General features: G+C 31.1%; 1 protein-coding gene across 1 annotated transcript; it reads left to right on the top strand.

The window, feature by feature from the left end:
* Positions 1-2,710: 2,710 nt before the first annotated feature.
* LOC128999219 (uncharacterized) lies at positions 2,711-9,234 on the top strand. The gene is made up of 6 exons (XM_054425610.1): positions 2,711-2,805; positions 4,939-4,969; positions 6,346-6,712; positions 7,608-7,720; positions 8,370-8,733; positions 8,985-9,234. The coding sequence occupies exons 1-6, from the start codon at positions 2,770-2,772 to the stop codon at positions 9,181-9,183; spliced, it is 1,110 nt and encodes a 369-aa protein (XP_054281585.1). The 5' UTR covers positions 2,711-2,769; the 3' UTR covers positions 9,184-9,234.
* The last annotated feature ends 7,986 nt before the right edge of the window (positions 9,235-17,220 follow it).

The raw sequence follows: 17,220 nt of genomic DNA, 5'->3' as shown, positions 1-17,220 counted from the left end.
TCATTTTATAAAAATGTGAGATCACATAAATTATAAATAGCATGCAAATTTCGATGGGTAAAACCAATTTAATATTGTGCAAGTAGCAAATATCCCCTGTCAGCTATTGGAACTTGTATGGCTTTTGTGTACCAAAGCCTGACATTGATATAATTTTTAATCCAAAACCCCTAACACCCCAATTTTATCATGAAATTGTCAACAAAGGTATAATTGATAAAAATAATGAGCCTAATCATTAATACTATTTAAGAAATTTAGCGAAATGACTAAAAACCAAACTTACCTTCTTAACAATTTCATTAAGGGAATCGACTAAATGTGATGTGTACAGACAGGGTCGCTTTCAAACCACCACCATTCAGCGAGTATGGGCTAAATTTCACTGATTTTTTTGTAAACAAATCAAGAATAAACATATGTTCTTCTAACAATGCAATCATGTGTAAATATTTTTAAGAGACCACATTATAATGTAAAGAAACTCAAACTGTCAGCTTCTGGAGCACTGTCAGCTACTGGTGCATTTACCTTATGTTAGGTATTTTTTTTTACAGTTTCAATTCATTACTTTTTGTTGATACTGAACAATATTTATCGTAGTTGCCAGCTGATATGTTTCAATTTGTTAATATCGATATATCGAGAAAAAATTCATCGATAATATTGAATGTTCCCTTTGACAGGAAAGTACCTTAGCTTGTTAACAACCCTTGCCAGAATAAGCAGTGGGAGTAATTATTATGATATTTTATTGGTTAAATCACAATGGTACAATCACTTTCAAACTTGTTTACCGGAATGGGGTGTACGGTTTTGTCTAGCATAAATGACTATGGTATACTCAATTTAGTCAACAATGCTCTGGAAATTTTTTAACAGTTTATTTTATTCTTTTACGATGAAATTATTGTAAAAAAGCAAAATTAAAGAAAAATTTAAGGATTTTCGGGAGATACCTAAGTGAGGTTTAATAAAATATAGAGTTTTACCCCTTGGTAGGATACTGTGATACTTTTTACACTACTTCTCTTAAGAAGTAACCAGTGCAAACAATGCATTATCAAGCAGTGGTATACTAAAATTGTATAGTGATAATGAAATACAGTAGGAACTACAAAACATTTTTTTTTTTTAATTGGTACCCCGAAAAAAATATCTAGAGGTATGGATTTACATTTGACACACGATGTGTATTATTTAATGTGAGTGGTTGTGTGTAATGTGCAGTTTTAAATCATAAAAAGTAAAATATATTTAACATTCTTATCTCAAACTACTCATTTTTTAAATGTATCTTTGGGAGTTGAGTAAAAAAATGTGTACTGCTTGGGTAGAACACATTTATTTAGTAAATATATTTTAAAAATTTGTCGTGTTTCCCTTAGGATTAAATTGTATTTTTTGGAGGGGGGGGATTTGTAGGGTTATAGAAATAGATAGAAAATCATAAGCTTTATTGGATTTTAAAGCAAAGTAGAGTGTTTATTAAATGCCTAATACAAACCGACCCCCGTATCATTTGAGCCAGTAAGTCGGCTACAAGCTTATATCAGTTTAAGCTCAAGTTACCATAAAATCTGATTATAACTTAGTTGGCGTTGTATCAATGCTGGAGGAACTGTTAAATTAAATTGATCCCTGCACTAAGTAAATTAGTTTAAGCACACATGTATTTTCAGAGTGTAGTTTTTCCTTTTCGAAAATATAGTGGAAGATTGGATTGAAATGTAACACATAAAATTGAGTTTTCGTAGCTTCCAATAAATATATTTATAGTAAATAAAAATAAGTAAATATATAGTTTTTAGTAAATTTCCCATCGTACTTACTTACTCCGATGGCCATTTATGCAATATACGGGATTTGGCCGCACCAAAATCTGCTCTCCATCACTCTCTATCTTCTGCCTCTTCCACTGCTCTTCTACTTCTATGATGTCCTTGGTGACAATATCCTACGATATTCTCTTGGGCCTTAGGTAGTTTCCCAAGTTTTGTAGGCCTACATGCATTTATATCCTTGGGTGGGTCGCCGGAATTCTACCCCCGGATATCAACGCTAAAAGATCATTCTCAACCGGTGAGAGATGGATCACAACCAAATGTCATTCTAGAGCCAAACATCAATCTAGAACCGAATGTCAATCCAGAATTGAATGTCACTCCAGAACTTGATATCCAAGACCATGATGATTATCAACCAAACTTCGTTCCTGAGCGTGACTTTGAATGAAAACAACCTCTAGAAAGGCCGAATAGATCAAGAAAACCACCAAGTTACCTTGATGATTACATTGTTCAAGTTTTGACCGGGGCAATGTTATGAATTACTGTTCAGCTGATGTATTTCGTTACTTCTTGTTTTTATTAGAGATTAGTTTACCTTTCCAACTATGTAAGCATTTAAAAAAAGTTCATAATAATCAGCTATTCACATCATGATATTAACAAACATATAAATAAATTGTTTTTTTATATTATATACTTTTTCAATTTTTCTATATTAATAAGACTGTTTTAAAAAAGGTTTTTCTCATGCTTATCATGCCATATTTTTTTAACGTAATTGACGGTTTTTAATTGGTGTCTTTACCGAAAACACGCATATAATTCTATCGTAGGTAAAAATTAAAACACCATTAATTTTGCTATTTGACATTAAGTGGCAAATATGTGGCATTGACGCCAGACACACCACAAGTGTTCTACTAACTTCAGCGAAAGCAACTTTGAGTGCTCGTAGTCAACCATTTTGCAGTTTCTCGCCATGACTGCATTGGTTTTGAGCACAATTTTCTTACTGGTAAGTAACTATTTTTATGCAATTAATGTTTCTATTATCACTATAACTGAAATTATTTTTACTGGAGTAAATAAAAAACTTGATCTTAGAAATGTATTGATATATTTAAACTGTCAACATTTTGAAAGTACACTAATAATTATGAATTAAAAAAAAAATATTGCAAAATATATCGATTTGAAGCTCAGACATTTCTGGAGATAACCTTACGTCTCGTATTATGTGTGTTGCCAGTCAAGCATCGATGCGTTGTAATATTTTTTTACTAAACTTTGTAACACTTATCGTCTTGTACATATTAACAGTATCTAATTGATTCGTTTCTCAATGACTTTTCTTTTTCTCCTCTACTCTCAGGTCTTCTGATATTTTTACGTCTCAAGCTCATTTAATTTGAATTGTATACAGCAAGCTGTCGTCGAAATTTGGGTTGAAGGTAATCAAATTTAACGAGTTAGCGAACGAACATGATTGGACCTTGGGAACAGGGGTTTAGCGTATTGTATTGGGTAGAAATTGGTTTTCCAATTTTTGTGACTCAAAACAGAAAATTTCCCAACTGTCCTCCAAACCATTTTGAAGAGCTTAAAAACCCCTAAGTATATTGAAGCATTTTCGAATGGTTATTGGTTATATTAAATAATTGGTTATTTATTTATTTTTTTGTTATAGAAACGATAAAAAAATAACTGTTGCAGTTTGCTTGAATATGGATATAATTTGCTGATTAAATTTGACAAACTTATCTATTTTACCTTATACCATTATCATTGTCAAACATGGCCGAAAAACACTTTTTACCTTATAACAAGTAACAAACCCCCTATTTAAATAAGAGATAAATATATACAGGGTTAGTAAAAAATGTGGAGACCCCCTATTATTTTTTTAACGGCCCATACTAGAAAAACTAAACTCGACACACCATTATGGCATGTTAAGAAGTACTTTTTGGGCATAACCGTCACTTGGAGTTCATCCCCAAAATTGGTGATTTTGGGGAAAACAAAAAAATTTCAAATAAAAAGACCCATCGAGTGACCCCTCATTTTGAAGGTCCTGGTAAAAGAAAACAAACGACGCAAACTAGAGGTTTCTATCTTAATCCAGTAAAAAATGGAAGCTGATTGAAATCTTTAGAAATCGGAAATAACTTGCAATTTTTTCTTCAATTGGCTGCCATATTTTACTGTGTTAAGATAGAGACCTATAGTTTGCGTTGTTAGTTTTCTTTTATTATGACCTTCAAAATGAGGGGTCACTCGATGGGGCTTATCATTTAAAATTTTTGAGTTTCCCCCAAAATCCCCCATTTTGGGTTTGAGAACTTATGAGAATTTCAATTGGCTGCCATCTTTTTCTGAACTGAGATAGAGACCTTTAATTTGCGTTGATGGTTTTCTTTTACTAGGACCTTCAAAATGTAGGTTTTCTTTTACTAGGACCCATTTTGGGTTTAGTAAGCAAGTGGCTATTAGGCTTAAAAAGTACTTCATAACATGCCAAAAAGGTGTGTAGAGTTTAGTTTTCCTAGTGTGAGCCACTACAAAATTTACAGGGGGTCTCCAGACTTGGAAAGCTGTAAGTTAAATTTAACTTCTGAGAATTTCAATTGGCTACCATTTTTTACTGGATTGAGATAAAGACCACTAGTTTGCGTTGATGGTTTTCTTTTACTAGGACCTTCAAAATGAGGGGTCACTCGATGGGTTTTTGTATTTGAAATTTTTGAGTTTCCCCCAAAATCCCCCATTTTGGGAGATTGCCCAAAAAAGTACGGTTATTGCACCAAGTGACGGTTATGCCCAAAAAAGTACTTCATAACATGTCATAGAGGTGTGCCGATTTTAGTTTTTCTAGTATGGGCCGTTAAAAAATAACAGGGGGTCTCCACACTTTTTACTAACCCTGTATACATACATATATTTTAATATTTTAGTATGAATCCAATTAGACAAATTTTATATTCACTTAATCTGCGCAGTTTGCTGTGGTGGGTGTATTTGTGTGTATCAGAGTATGATTGTCTCTTAAAATGTTATTTTGGTTTGTAAGCTATTAGCTTGGCTGACATAACCAACAAACTTTACGAAAACCTTACTTTATAAACAATGACCGATCGTGTTGTTACAGTTCTTTCCGATTGTTTGCCATGCTGCTGAATGTAAGTATACCAAATTACACATACATAAACATAAACGGGAGTTTTTACCTAAACAGGTTGCCAGTCAGCTACTTGGTGGAGTGCGGATATGTATATTCCCCAGGCCAACTTATAAATTTGGCATTATACCCCTTTTGAGTGAAAAATGTTTGAAAATGTTCACAATTTTATACTTATGTAATAAATATAATTTCATTAATTTGTGTGTAATATATATATGTAGCAAAAAAGTATATAAATATAAATTTACTAAACGTAATCAGTTAAAAAAGTATGTAGTTCATGAAAATTTAATTCCTTAATTTTATTATGCATATAATATATACACAATCTTAAATTCTTCTATTAAAGCAAAACATTTAGGTTCTTTAAAATCAAGTATCCGGATCTGGACCCAGATGACAAAACAATCCTATATTTACTATACATAAACCTATTGTACAATTTTAAATACAACGACATCTTAAAAGTGACGGATAATTTTTAAATGGTACCAAGTGTGGTAAATAAATAAGGAAAATATTATACCAATCATTATATTAATTGTACCTTTTCTATCAAACAGCCGAAAACATCAATGTCACGTAATTAGGCTTTATTAAGTATTAATTTTTTCAAATGACACAATGTAAGTTTTAATTCATAGTTAATATAATTAAATATTAAAACTCAATGTTTTGAAACGAGATACAAATCGTTTTCAAAAAAGTTTGGAACTGTTATGAAACAAGTTTTAAACAGTTTTGAAATTGTTATGGTATAGTTCAAGTGCTACTAGGGAGTTTGTGTTACCCAGTCTAATGATTTGAAATTCAGTTCTGTTTCTTTTCCTTGCAAAATAATTTAAATTTAGATGGTGTTCATGCTCATAAAGGTCGCCTGAAAGTTTGAGTCAATTAAGTTAAGAAATAAGTAATTTCTGAGTATTTATTGTTTGGCAAGTTTTCAGTCAGGTGTGACTTGGTTTACCTGAAGTCCCACTGGACTCGGCCTCTGATTTAAATGGTCTGGAAAGGTTGCTGAAACATTCCCCCCCCCCAAGCAAGAAACTTTCAAGAACATTCTGTCAGCAACCTTTGGAATGATTAACGATAATATAACCTATGTGTAGTTATAAGTTTTTTTTGAACGTCAAAGGCAGTTTTTGAAGTAGTTTTATGCATTTTAATGTAATTGTTTTGTTGTTTACTTTTACTTTTGCCTCTTTGGACCAGGTAAATTTGTCTCAATTTGTGATATTTTTTTCATATACTTATCTGTCCTGCTAGCAATTGTTTACCTCAAATATTAAAGTTTCCGATTGTGTACTGTGTTTCAATATCAGCGTATCTTACTCATTCGGTATTAGAATATTAATATTGCTATTTTTTTTACAGATGCAGTTGCCATCCCCTACTCAGATATCATACTATTTAATGAACCAATAGTATCGTTGTACGAATATGAAACCGGATCCAACGACATATTTTGTGCGGTGTACGAATTTCCTTTTACGCTAAAAATCAATGGAGTACCAACAATTAAATTCAACAATATTGCGTTCGTACATAACCTAGATGCAAAACGATTTGTGAGAGCTTTTGCAAACAATAACTGCGATGACTTTGCTAATAACCTGTATGCATCTGGTGACGTAATCGAGTTCCAACTGTCTCCCGGAAAAGTGGCATCAATATCCAAAGACAAAAGTGAGCTGAAGGAAGAGGGAACAAGCTTTATGAAGTCACCGTGGACAAAATATAGGTACGCATTATAAGAATTCTCCATTACTTGAATTTGCTTGGATTTGAGAATCCAAACACTCCTCTGATTTTTCACCTACTCTGGTTATACCCCAGCAGTCACAAGTGTATGTACCCAAAATCAAAGCTAATTCCAAACGACTTTTAACCCTCCCAACTAAGTAACAGTTTTCCAAAACAAATTGAATTTGAAATAAATTTCTTAACATAAAACTTTACACATTGCCTTACGTCATAATTTATTTTTTTTAGTTCAGAACAAATCTATAATATTGGTGAATTAAAATTTGTATCAATCAATGTACTGTAATAGTATCTTAGGTTTTAAAAAACTAGATAAGGAAAGATAACTTGTTGACAGGACCAAATAACCGAACAAATTGATTATATCTCATTTGTTGTACTGTAATGGGTAAACAAGTTGGACAGTTTGTATTTCAATGAGATGAACCCTTAAAATATTTGTACATAATTATGAATCATAAAATTTAATTTTTGTTCAAAAATTATGGTTCTGTTAGGACCATAAAACAATTAGGTGTCAAGGGCTCACTTAATTAAGCAATTAAAAAAATCAGAATTTTACACTTTATTCAAAGAAGTCTGATATTCAAATGAAAATGTGAAGGATTAAGAAGTAGTTTTAATAAGTTTCGTATACATTTCAATTTTGTGAATGTATACTTGTTGTGGTACTAACTGTTTGGTATTTTTAAAATTCCTCAATCCTTTTAGCACACGGATTTAACAATCTACTTTTTAATTAAAATAAAATATCCGTCTGTATTAATAGGTACAAAAATCTTTATCTCTCTCTTGTTGGTAAAAATATTTTTTTTTTCTAAAGTATTTTACATAGATCTAACATATAACTTTATTTGTTTTCCAAACTGTAGTTGTGAGGTGTTAACCGGTATGGATCCATCTAAGACCCCTACGACTTGCTTGAAACCTAGACCAGAAGAGATTCTACAGTCTTTGGCCGATTCTCATGTCACCGGAAAGCGTGGTAGGCCTACGTCTATTTTTTATTTAATTATAAATACCGGCTTTCTTTTGAGCTATTAGTTATACAAATCGGACGAGTTTCAAGCAAACATAAGCTGAACAAACAACATAAAAATTATTTTTCATAAGGGTTTTCTATGATTATAAATCAATAGCTCCAGTATTGTTCATGTTTTTTTATATGTTTTAGACTCAAAATAATCAGCAATTTTTAGGCTTTAATTTGAGCTATTGACCGTTTAAATTAGTTAAGCCCAAGATACTGTATTACTCAATGAAAAATCATAAATTTGATTATTTCTCGGATATTAAATTTATTTTAACGCTGCGTAGCAGCATGGGTCCTCTATTTGTGCATGATTTGTTTTGTTTTTATGTTCTTTACACCGGGTTTCTCTCAAATGGTGCGTTGTTCTTGAACCTTCCCCCGCGGGTTTTTCTTTTTTGGTAGTTTTGTGAGCCGCTCCTCGTCCCTGCACATGGGATAACGTTTCCAATTTGTTGCCTGGAGCAGGTGCGAGGTTGTTGTTCATATTTTGGAATGCATCTAAGTGTTTATTTGAAACTAAATAAAATAAATTACGATTTGATAATCAATCTAAGCGTAACTCATTCAGTATTAGGATATTGATATTGATATTTTTTTACAGATGCAGTTGTCTTGCCCTACATGGATTTCGAACGATTTAATAAACCAATAGTATCGTTGTACGAATATAAAACCGAATCCAACAGCCTATTTTGTGCGGTGTACAGATCTACTTTTACGCTAAAAATCAAAGGAATACCAACAGGATTCAACAGTATTGCGTTCGTACATGACCTACTTGCAAATCAATTTGTGAGAGCGTTTGCAAACAATAACTGCGATGACTTTGCTAATAACCTGTATGCATCTGGTGACGTAATCGAGGTCCAACTGTCGTCCGGAAGAGTGGCGCTATTATCCAGGGAGAAAAATGAGCTGAAGGAAGCGGGAACAAGCTTTACGAAATCACCGTGGACAAAATATAGGTACGCATTTTACGAATTCTCCATTACTTGCTTTTGCTTAAATTTGAAAATCCAAACACTCCTCTGATTTTTCACCTAGTCTGTCTATACTCAAGTATGAGTGTATGTACACAAAATCAAAAGCTAATTTAAAACTACCTTTAACTCTCACAACTAAGTAACAGTTTTCTATCTTGTTGGTGAATAGCAACATTTCCTTAAGTATTTTACATAGATCTAAAATATAAATGTATTTGTTTTCCAAACTGTAGTTGTCAACTGTCAGCCGATGTGAATCCATCTAAGACCTCTACGACTTGCTTGAACCCTAGACCAGAAGACATTCTACAGTCTTCTGCCAATTCTCAGGTCACCGGAAAGCGCAGTACTCCCATGTCTAGTTTAGAAACATCCGTTACGGTCTCATCTCAGCCCCCTGCTACGCGCAGTGCTCCTGTAGGAGGCAGATAAATCTTCCAGTAAGCGCAGCAACGCGTAGGAAGTTGTAAATGTCCTCGAAAATCCAACGAGTAAATCTTAAACAGTAAACGTAAATGTACGTTTATTTGTAATAAAAAATATTACCAGTGTCATGTGTTCTAAATGATTAAATAAATATAAATATGTAAAATTTTATATACAGCGTTTGTTTTCCTGACTTATGAATGGAGCAAACCTTTCACGTGATTGAGACTATAATTACTTATTATAAATATTTTTTTTGATTATAGTGTACAATGTGTATTTAAAAACGTTTTAAATCAACTAGAGTGAGATATAAATATGTTGAAGAATTAACACATTAGCAAGGTGATTAAATAAAGCACAGCAAAATTGTAATACGGCTCTCTTGATAGTGAATTACTGATTCATCATTATCTGTTATCATGTTGACTTCTTAATACACTAGAACAACGTAATTTGAGTTATATAAATTAAATTATCATCTTTTCTAACTAAAGTGATATAAACAAAAGTAGAATATTTATTACTGCGTCATCCTTGGATAATTATGATTTGTTGTACGCAAGGGCAGACCTTCAAACAAGACTATAATAATGGAATTGAATGGAGCTTACAGTAAGCTGTATGTCACTTGAGCTAATTAAGATGTTAGCACTTGTTAAACATACCTAAAAGTTCAACTTTTTATTGTACAAATTACTAGCTTAAATTCCAAGTGAGATGTAAAGTGATAAAATTTAATAGTCCTAATATTAATATAGTGTAAAGTTTCTGCCTGATTTATGAAGGGCTTATTAAATAAGTGGGTTCTACCTATAAGAAACACAAATGATCCTCATGATGATATACCTATCCTAGGCTACAGCATTGTACAGCGACGTTGCAATACCAACAAACTTCACAGTCTTGGTATTAGGTTTGTTTGGATCAGTTTAGCCTAATGACAAACTTAATAGCATTTACAACATTCTACCTTTTTATAAACTCATAAAAAAGGCAGACAGGATTGCAAATCATCGTCTTTGTCTCTTCATCAAACTACACAACTTAACAACACTCGTTTTTATAAATGATAAAAACGACCTGCAGACTAAGCGAATTTCCATGTGCCTGACTGGATTTCTACTAAAATATTCCCTGAAAACTGTCAGTTTTATTTCCTACTAGCTGTACCCGCGGGCTTTGCCCCGCTTAACTTCATAAGTATTCGCATGGCTCAATCTCGTCCTGGTTGAAGTTCGTTCGCTACGCTCACTCACTTTCAGGTTGGAAATCGTTCGCTGCGCTCACTTGTTTTCAGGTTAGCTCGTTCGCTACGCTTACTCGCCTCCAGGTTGAGGTTCGTTCGCTACGCTCACTCACCTTTTGGTTGCAAATTAGCTGTTGTCATACATTTAAAAAAGTCATCCCTTTTATTGTTTATAATACAGTACTTTTATAAAGGTTTTTATGTTTTAATATTTAACATTGGAGAATTTAAACGTTGTTAAGTGCACAGGTGTGCTGCGATTGGGGTTTAATACATTTGGACTTATTCAAAAGTAAAATAGTTTTCTGTGCTGCAATCTGTAGAAACACTGTGGCACTATTTCAAATCATGACTAATGCTAATACAGAATGTTGTAGTTATTCAGACGTACAAAACAGTTGGTGAAAGTAAACATCTGCTTTTAAATTATATTTATTTTTAAACATTATAGATCAAAAAGTCTGACATTGGCCCACTTAAAACCCTCTGGGGCAGAGCCCTTTTGACGGATCTGCACCAAACTTCACTCGAACCATCCTTGAAAGATGCTTAATAATGCCTGAAAGTTTCATTACAATCTGTCGAGAAGTTTCGGAGTCCATAACGTATATATACATATATATACATACATATTTCCTCTTTTATAGATATAGATTTAGATAACATTTATTTTATAAATTTGACATAAAAACCTCTCCAATATTTTCAGAATTTTTATTTCATGACGTCTTTCGCCAGCTATGCTAGCATCATCAAATTAAAAATACCCGAGGTCCCGGGTTCAAATCCTTCTAATCACCAATTATTTATATGATTTTATCCATGAGATAATTACGTCACCCTCTAGAAATAGCATGTAGTAATGTGCAAGAACAGTTTGGGGTAGAACCTATCGTGAATGTGAAAGTGAAAAAATACAATGACATAGTAGTATTCAATATATTCAGACTTGTTTTATAAACATTGCAAGATGGTAAATATTACGATATGGAACTACAATATAAAATAATTTAGGACCAGTCATAGCAGACATAACCACGCCTAACAGCAACAGATTTATAAGTAGAATACTTTACAGTCCCAAACTTATTAGATACGTAAAAAGTCACAAAACTTTTATTTTGTAAACTAGCATTTTGAATATTATAGAAATCATAGTACCTTATCTCACATCTACGAAAATGTTTTATACTGCTGGAGAGAACACTTCCCACGATACAACGGAACATTCCGTAAAGCCTGATAAAGCAGTGTTCTTTGAGCATTTATGTGAGCATTTCATATTCTGTCCAGGAATTTCATAACATTGTACCTTTACGTTCCATCTGAACTTGGCGATATTCTATTTGACCTTTCTATCTTTATAAGTAGAAATATGCGTTTAAATTTCAAATAAGGTATCTCACCATCTTCTTATAATAACTGAGTTTTTTGGTTAAATATACTTTTTAATGTATTTAAAAAAAACCCTTCATATAAAACTACGTTTGATTTGCAAACTAGCAATAACAATATTGATAATGCAAAACGTTTTGTCTAATATAAATATTAAAACTTATTCAATCGAAGAGTTTTATCGTAAAATGTTACCCGAAACAATGTTTTGGTAGACTAAATCTGTTTTATACGTCATAACGTCAGATACGTCAAATAACTTGTCGAATCACAATATGATACTCATTTAATATATTTACATACGTACATATATTTAATATATCTGGCGACTGAATAGCTTGTTTAAGTTATTTTTTGGTATACAAACATATATGTCTATATAAATGTTAAAAGGCATCAACAAACAATATCAAACTAATAATGTATTATACAATTCATTATACATATTAATACATTATTGTTCTATAAATAGTTTAATAACTATGCTACACAATGTAAAAATTCTCAAAAGCAATTAATAAAAAAATAAATAATATTGTGTCTTTGTTAAAATTGTCACTGTTTAACATAAACTTATTGATGGAAATATTTTTTCTATTGGTTGTGATGAACTTATTTAATTCTTAACATTTTTATGGAGTAAAAATGTTCATAGTGTGAAAGATCAGTCACTGACAAAGTTATATTACACGGACTGTGAAGTTGACAGCAAAGGAAATTATTAGCCTAACAAAGTAGATATAAGTTTTCTAAATTTAGCACCTTGAGACTGGGTGTACTACATTATTTTATGTGTGTGGCACTTATTCATTTTGGTTATTAATTAGGATATGTCAATGGTGTAATGTGCAATCATGCATATTTTAATTTTAGTTTTACATATATCAACGTATAAACTAATCATTAATTTAATGTTATAAGAGTTTACACAATGTAGGTTAATAGTTGAAAATAATAATAACAGCTTAGTCGAAATAAAATCGCTTATCAAATTAAAAGCTCATCGTCTAGAAATTTAAAAATGCTTGTATTCTTGTTTTAATAATTGTATCAGTATGGTGTATTTTAAGTTAAGTAAAGTTTTGTTATTGTTTTTAGTATTTATTTTTGATATGAGTGGTATTTTGTATGATAAAATTAAACATGCAAAGGCAGTGTATTTGATTTAAACTTAGGTTACCTGGTCGCTTTAGTTTAAAATCTTGCTAATCGCTATCATTAGTAAATCCCATTAAAAACTGCAACGTTTAATCTTCATGTAAGAAAATCTTAATCTTTATAAGATGTTAATATTGTTAATAAGTATAGGTTTCTTACTTAAGGTAGCTTTCTTACATGGGATAATTGTCTTCAATATATGCTTTACGATAATAAAAAAAAAAAAAAACTACTTTACAAAATAGCATAAATTTAATCAATCAATTAAATATTGCTAATACTTTTAGTATTACTCAAATTTACTACTACTTTTTACAATAAAATTATAGTAATTAATTTTTTTGGACTCTTTAGTATGTGCACATATACATATAAATATACATATACATATACATAACATAACATAACATAACATACATAACATATACATAAACATGTTTCCCAAAAAATTAATGTAAATCATAGTGGTATTTCTTATTTTAAACTACTAAAAATATTAGTTTTTTTACAAAACCCAACCTGAAAAGAATTTTGTTGATATTATACTCCACTGCAAGGCTGCAATGGTGAACACTATTGGTATTTTGTACGGGGAAGTGATTTGAATACAGATGACTGCTCAGTGAAGTCGTTGGGTAAAATTAGATCTACGTGGTTATCGTTGCTCCAATTGGTGACGAAATAAATTTTCATATTACAATCAGAATTTATGCATTTTTCTTACTGTCACATTATTGGATAATAGGGTTGTTATCTACGCCCTACAGTTATCAATAGCAATAATGAATTCAGTTTATGTTTAACATGTTTAAAATTACTAATAACTAAGTGGAAGTAGTGTTTGTTACAATACGTAAGTTCTATTATAATCGGATCAAAACCTATCTAGTAAAGTCGTCCATGCAAAGATGTACCAAGTTGAGTCACATAATTAAAAATAAAATAAGGAACCAAATAAAATAATATACCACACCATAAACAAGAAATATAATGAGAACGATTTACAGACAAAATTATGATGAACTTGAGATGTAACACAGCAAACAAAACATACATTCAACAATATACCAACAGCTGATTCAAATACATATGACATTGAGGGAGAAAACATACAGATTTGGCAAATTTGACGCCACAAGTGTTTATTTTTCTGATTTCCTACAACCTTAAACTCACAGTGAAAGATTATACTTCGCGACATGATAGCTTCAAATTATATACAACAGAAGTGTAAACATAGTTATCAATAATGCCAAACGTAGGAAATCAAAATAATTTATTAAATATATCTGAATATAGTCTTTAACCAGGTCAAATCCATTAACTTAATTCATAATAATAAATATATACAAGAGATGCATATCAGAATGATTACCAATCCTAAGGACTACAACCCGTGTTTGGAGAAAGTTAGAAGAATAGAAGATATAAGGTTACTATGAACCGTGTCATAGGGAATATTTATGTGTTGGTAACAAAATGTTGTGTTAGAAAAAACATATCAAAGTGTTAAGTGATAGTTAAATTGCTAAACTACAAAAGTATTTAAACTCTTAGTTCATAGTCTTAACGTTATTAATTTCAAATGTAAAATAGCAGTATTTCAACCTGACAAACATAAAAAGGGTAACCGATCGAGCTAGAATCAAGGTTTTAAAACTAATATATTTAATGAGAATTTAACTAAAGGAACATTTAAATGTATTATAGCGAAGGTTTTAACAGCATAACAATGGATCTGGCGGAACAGGAAACTTCTATTGACCAATAAAATTGAGGAAGCGTAGCATGCCCATAATACATGAGGCTGGAAATATATTTGCGAGTGAATCTCAAATCATGAACAGAATTTTCAGCTGTGTATTAAGATCAACCTCGTCTTGGATCACATTTATAGTAATCGTAGACTTACAAATGTCTTGTTGTTTCTATTATAATATGTCCTGGCAATCATCCATTGTTTTTATAAGGTAGAAGCAGCGTCATTTAATTTTAACAATATTGGTATTTGCATATTTAAAATAAGTGGAATAAGTAAGTACCTTTTAATAGCCAAAATGACTTTCCAGCATGCATTGGAATCATTAGAAAAATATGTGGACCATATAGGTTTTTATAATATAGTTAAGGTAACTTTGAGGAGGGTGTGTTGGTAGCTTTAGAATAAATATGCGTTACTATAGAATGACTCTCTAGAAAGTTAGGAAAACATTTTATATTACTTCTCTTTTGGAAATCTTAGTATTCCAGTTGAAGAAATAATATAGTACCTTGATACGAATTCCCCCCATACAGGGAATAAGCTTTTAGCTCTCATGGTAAGCCCAAGACCCAAGACCGATTTACTTATTCGTTTTGGTGTCTTTACAGGTCAAAACTACTATCTGTCATGTAGTAACCTACGTTTATACGATCAAGTTACCTAACGAATTAGTACGAAGAGATGGGTTGGGAATAATGGAGTAAAATAGGGGTTTCCCATTTGTACATTATGTACCTGTTGATTGAAAAATTGATTGAGGATTTAAAGTAATTTACTTTTATTACAAACGTACCCATAGCGTATTTAACGTTATTATCGTGTAGTATTCATAGTGGTATGACATATCAGTCATATGAATAATGTTTGAGCAATCAAAAATAAAAATATTATTTAGTTGATTTGAATAATAAGTTTTTTGCTGCATTTAACAATAAAATAAATTAATATATAACATATAGAAAATATATTTCAGTTGTACTTTATTAATTAAAAAGGTTAAATGGTGAGGGAAATAAATAAATTTAAACATTAATTTATAATGTAAAATAATTTTCAAGCTATATAATAAAGGTAGATGAAACAATAAATAATCATAAAATACTTTAAAACAAAATCTGTTATATACCATAACCATGCCTTAGTTTTATTAAACATAATTACCTCCTGACTGTTAGAATTGTATAACTAACTATGATCTGAGGATGTAATGCTTCCACTATCTCATTGTTGTAGTAAGAATTTTCTCAAGAAGTTCTTGTAAAGGAAGCAATATTTCACTTGCAAGGATGGACTTATTGTGTTGTTTGAGTCACCCAAACAAGGTCTTTGCAAGAGAAGGTATTTTAAAATAACACAGGTTGGTTTTTATCGTGAGTTTTTGTTTGACGAGGTACTTTTTCATTTTAATATTGTGGCTGATTATGAAGAGTAGGCTACGTAAATTACATTGAAAATCCATCTAAAATAGAGGAATAATTGTGTTTAGAATATGAGATTAGTATAATGTATGGATTACCAGTCCATTTTACACAAACATTTGACCTTTTATATATGACCCTTAGGTTTAATAATTAAGTAAAATCTGTAATTGTAATTCATTTTGTCTACATTCGCAAATCGTAAATTATTAATATGAACAATCCTTTACCAATGTCAAAAAAACTCCCAAAAATGTTAATTATTGTAAAACATTAAAATGTGGAAAATAGTTTATAACATAATCGGTTTGATATTGATTTTATTTCTACATCAATAGTAATTTTCCGGTTTATTTTCTTGGATATCACATGGGGCTTCTACGGATATGTTAAATGCAAATGTTTCTGGCATTGGTTGTACAATGTCACGGGAAATTGGCACAAGAATATATCCTCAATATTGTAGCTGCAATGTGGTGTCATTGGAAAAACAGTGGAATAAGAAGTAATTGGCTTTTGTAATTTTAGCTCAAATACTTTACGCAGAATTGTAATGGATATCGGTTTAAAAATAAAATATACTGAAATAAATAACGGTTACTAACTTGTAACTAATCCGTTCTTTTGTAAATTAACCAACCTAAATAAATACATACGATATTTTTTTCAATGACATGATTTTTTTTACAAAACTCAAAGATTTTCATAGCTTACATAATAGTTTTTAGTTACGATTCAAGATGCTTCATTAGTATTACCTCCTTTTGTACCAATTTATTCATAGTCAAGTATTTATAGTACCTTAAATTTAACCGAACAATTGAAATATAGTTTGCATTCATTTCCTATAATAGTTTATACGTTTTGATACGAATGTATGCAATTATGCCCAAAAGAAACCACTTTGGTAAAATGTGTTATGTAAATCAGCTCCAAGCTGGAGTGTCATAGCGGCACAACACGCACAGAAATCCCTAATTAAATGAACAAACTTTGTTCCCCTTACACCTTATATTCTGATTTAGTCACTGAGTTTGTTCATATAATATTATATTATTAAA

Source organism: Macrosteles quadrilineatus, unplaced genomic scaffold (assembly GCF_028750875.1).
Source record: "Macrosteles quadrilineatus isolate MER2022 unplaced genomic scaffold, UCM_ALF_1.0 Scaffold_8__2_contigs__length_117827958, whole genome shotgun sequence".
Taxonomy (NCBI): Eukaryota; Metazoa; Arthropoda; class Insecta; order Hemiptera; family Cicadellidae; genus Macrosteles; species Macrosteles quadrilineatus.
The sequence above is the reverse complement of the archived record's forward strand: the minus strand, read 5'-3'. Positions and strand labels throughout refer to the sequence as shown.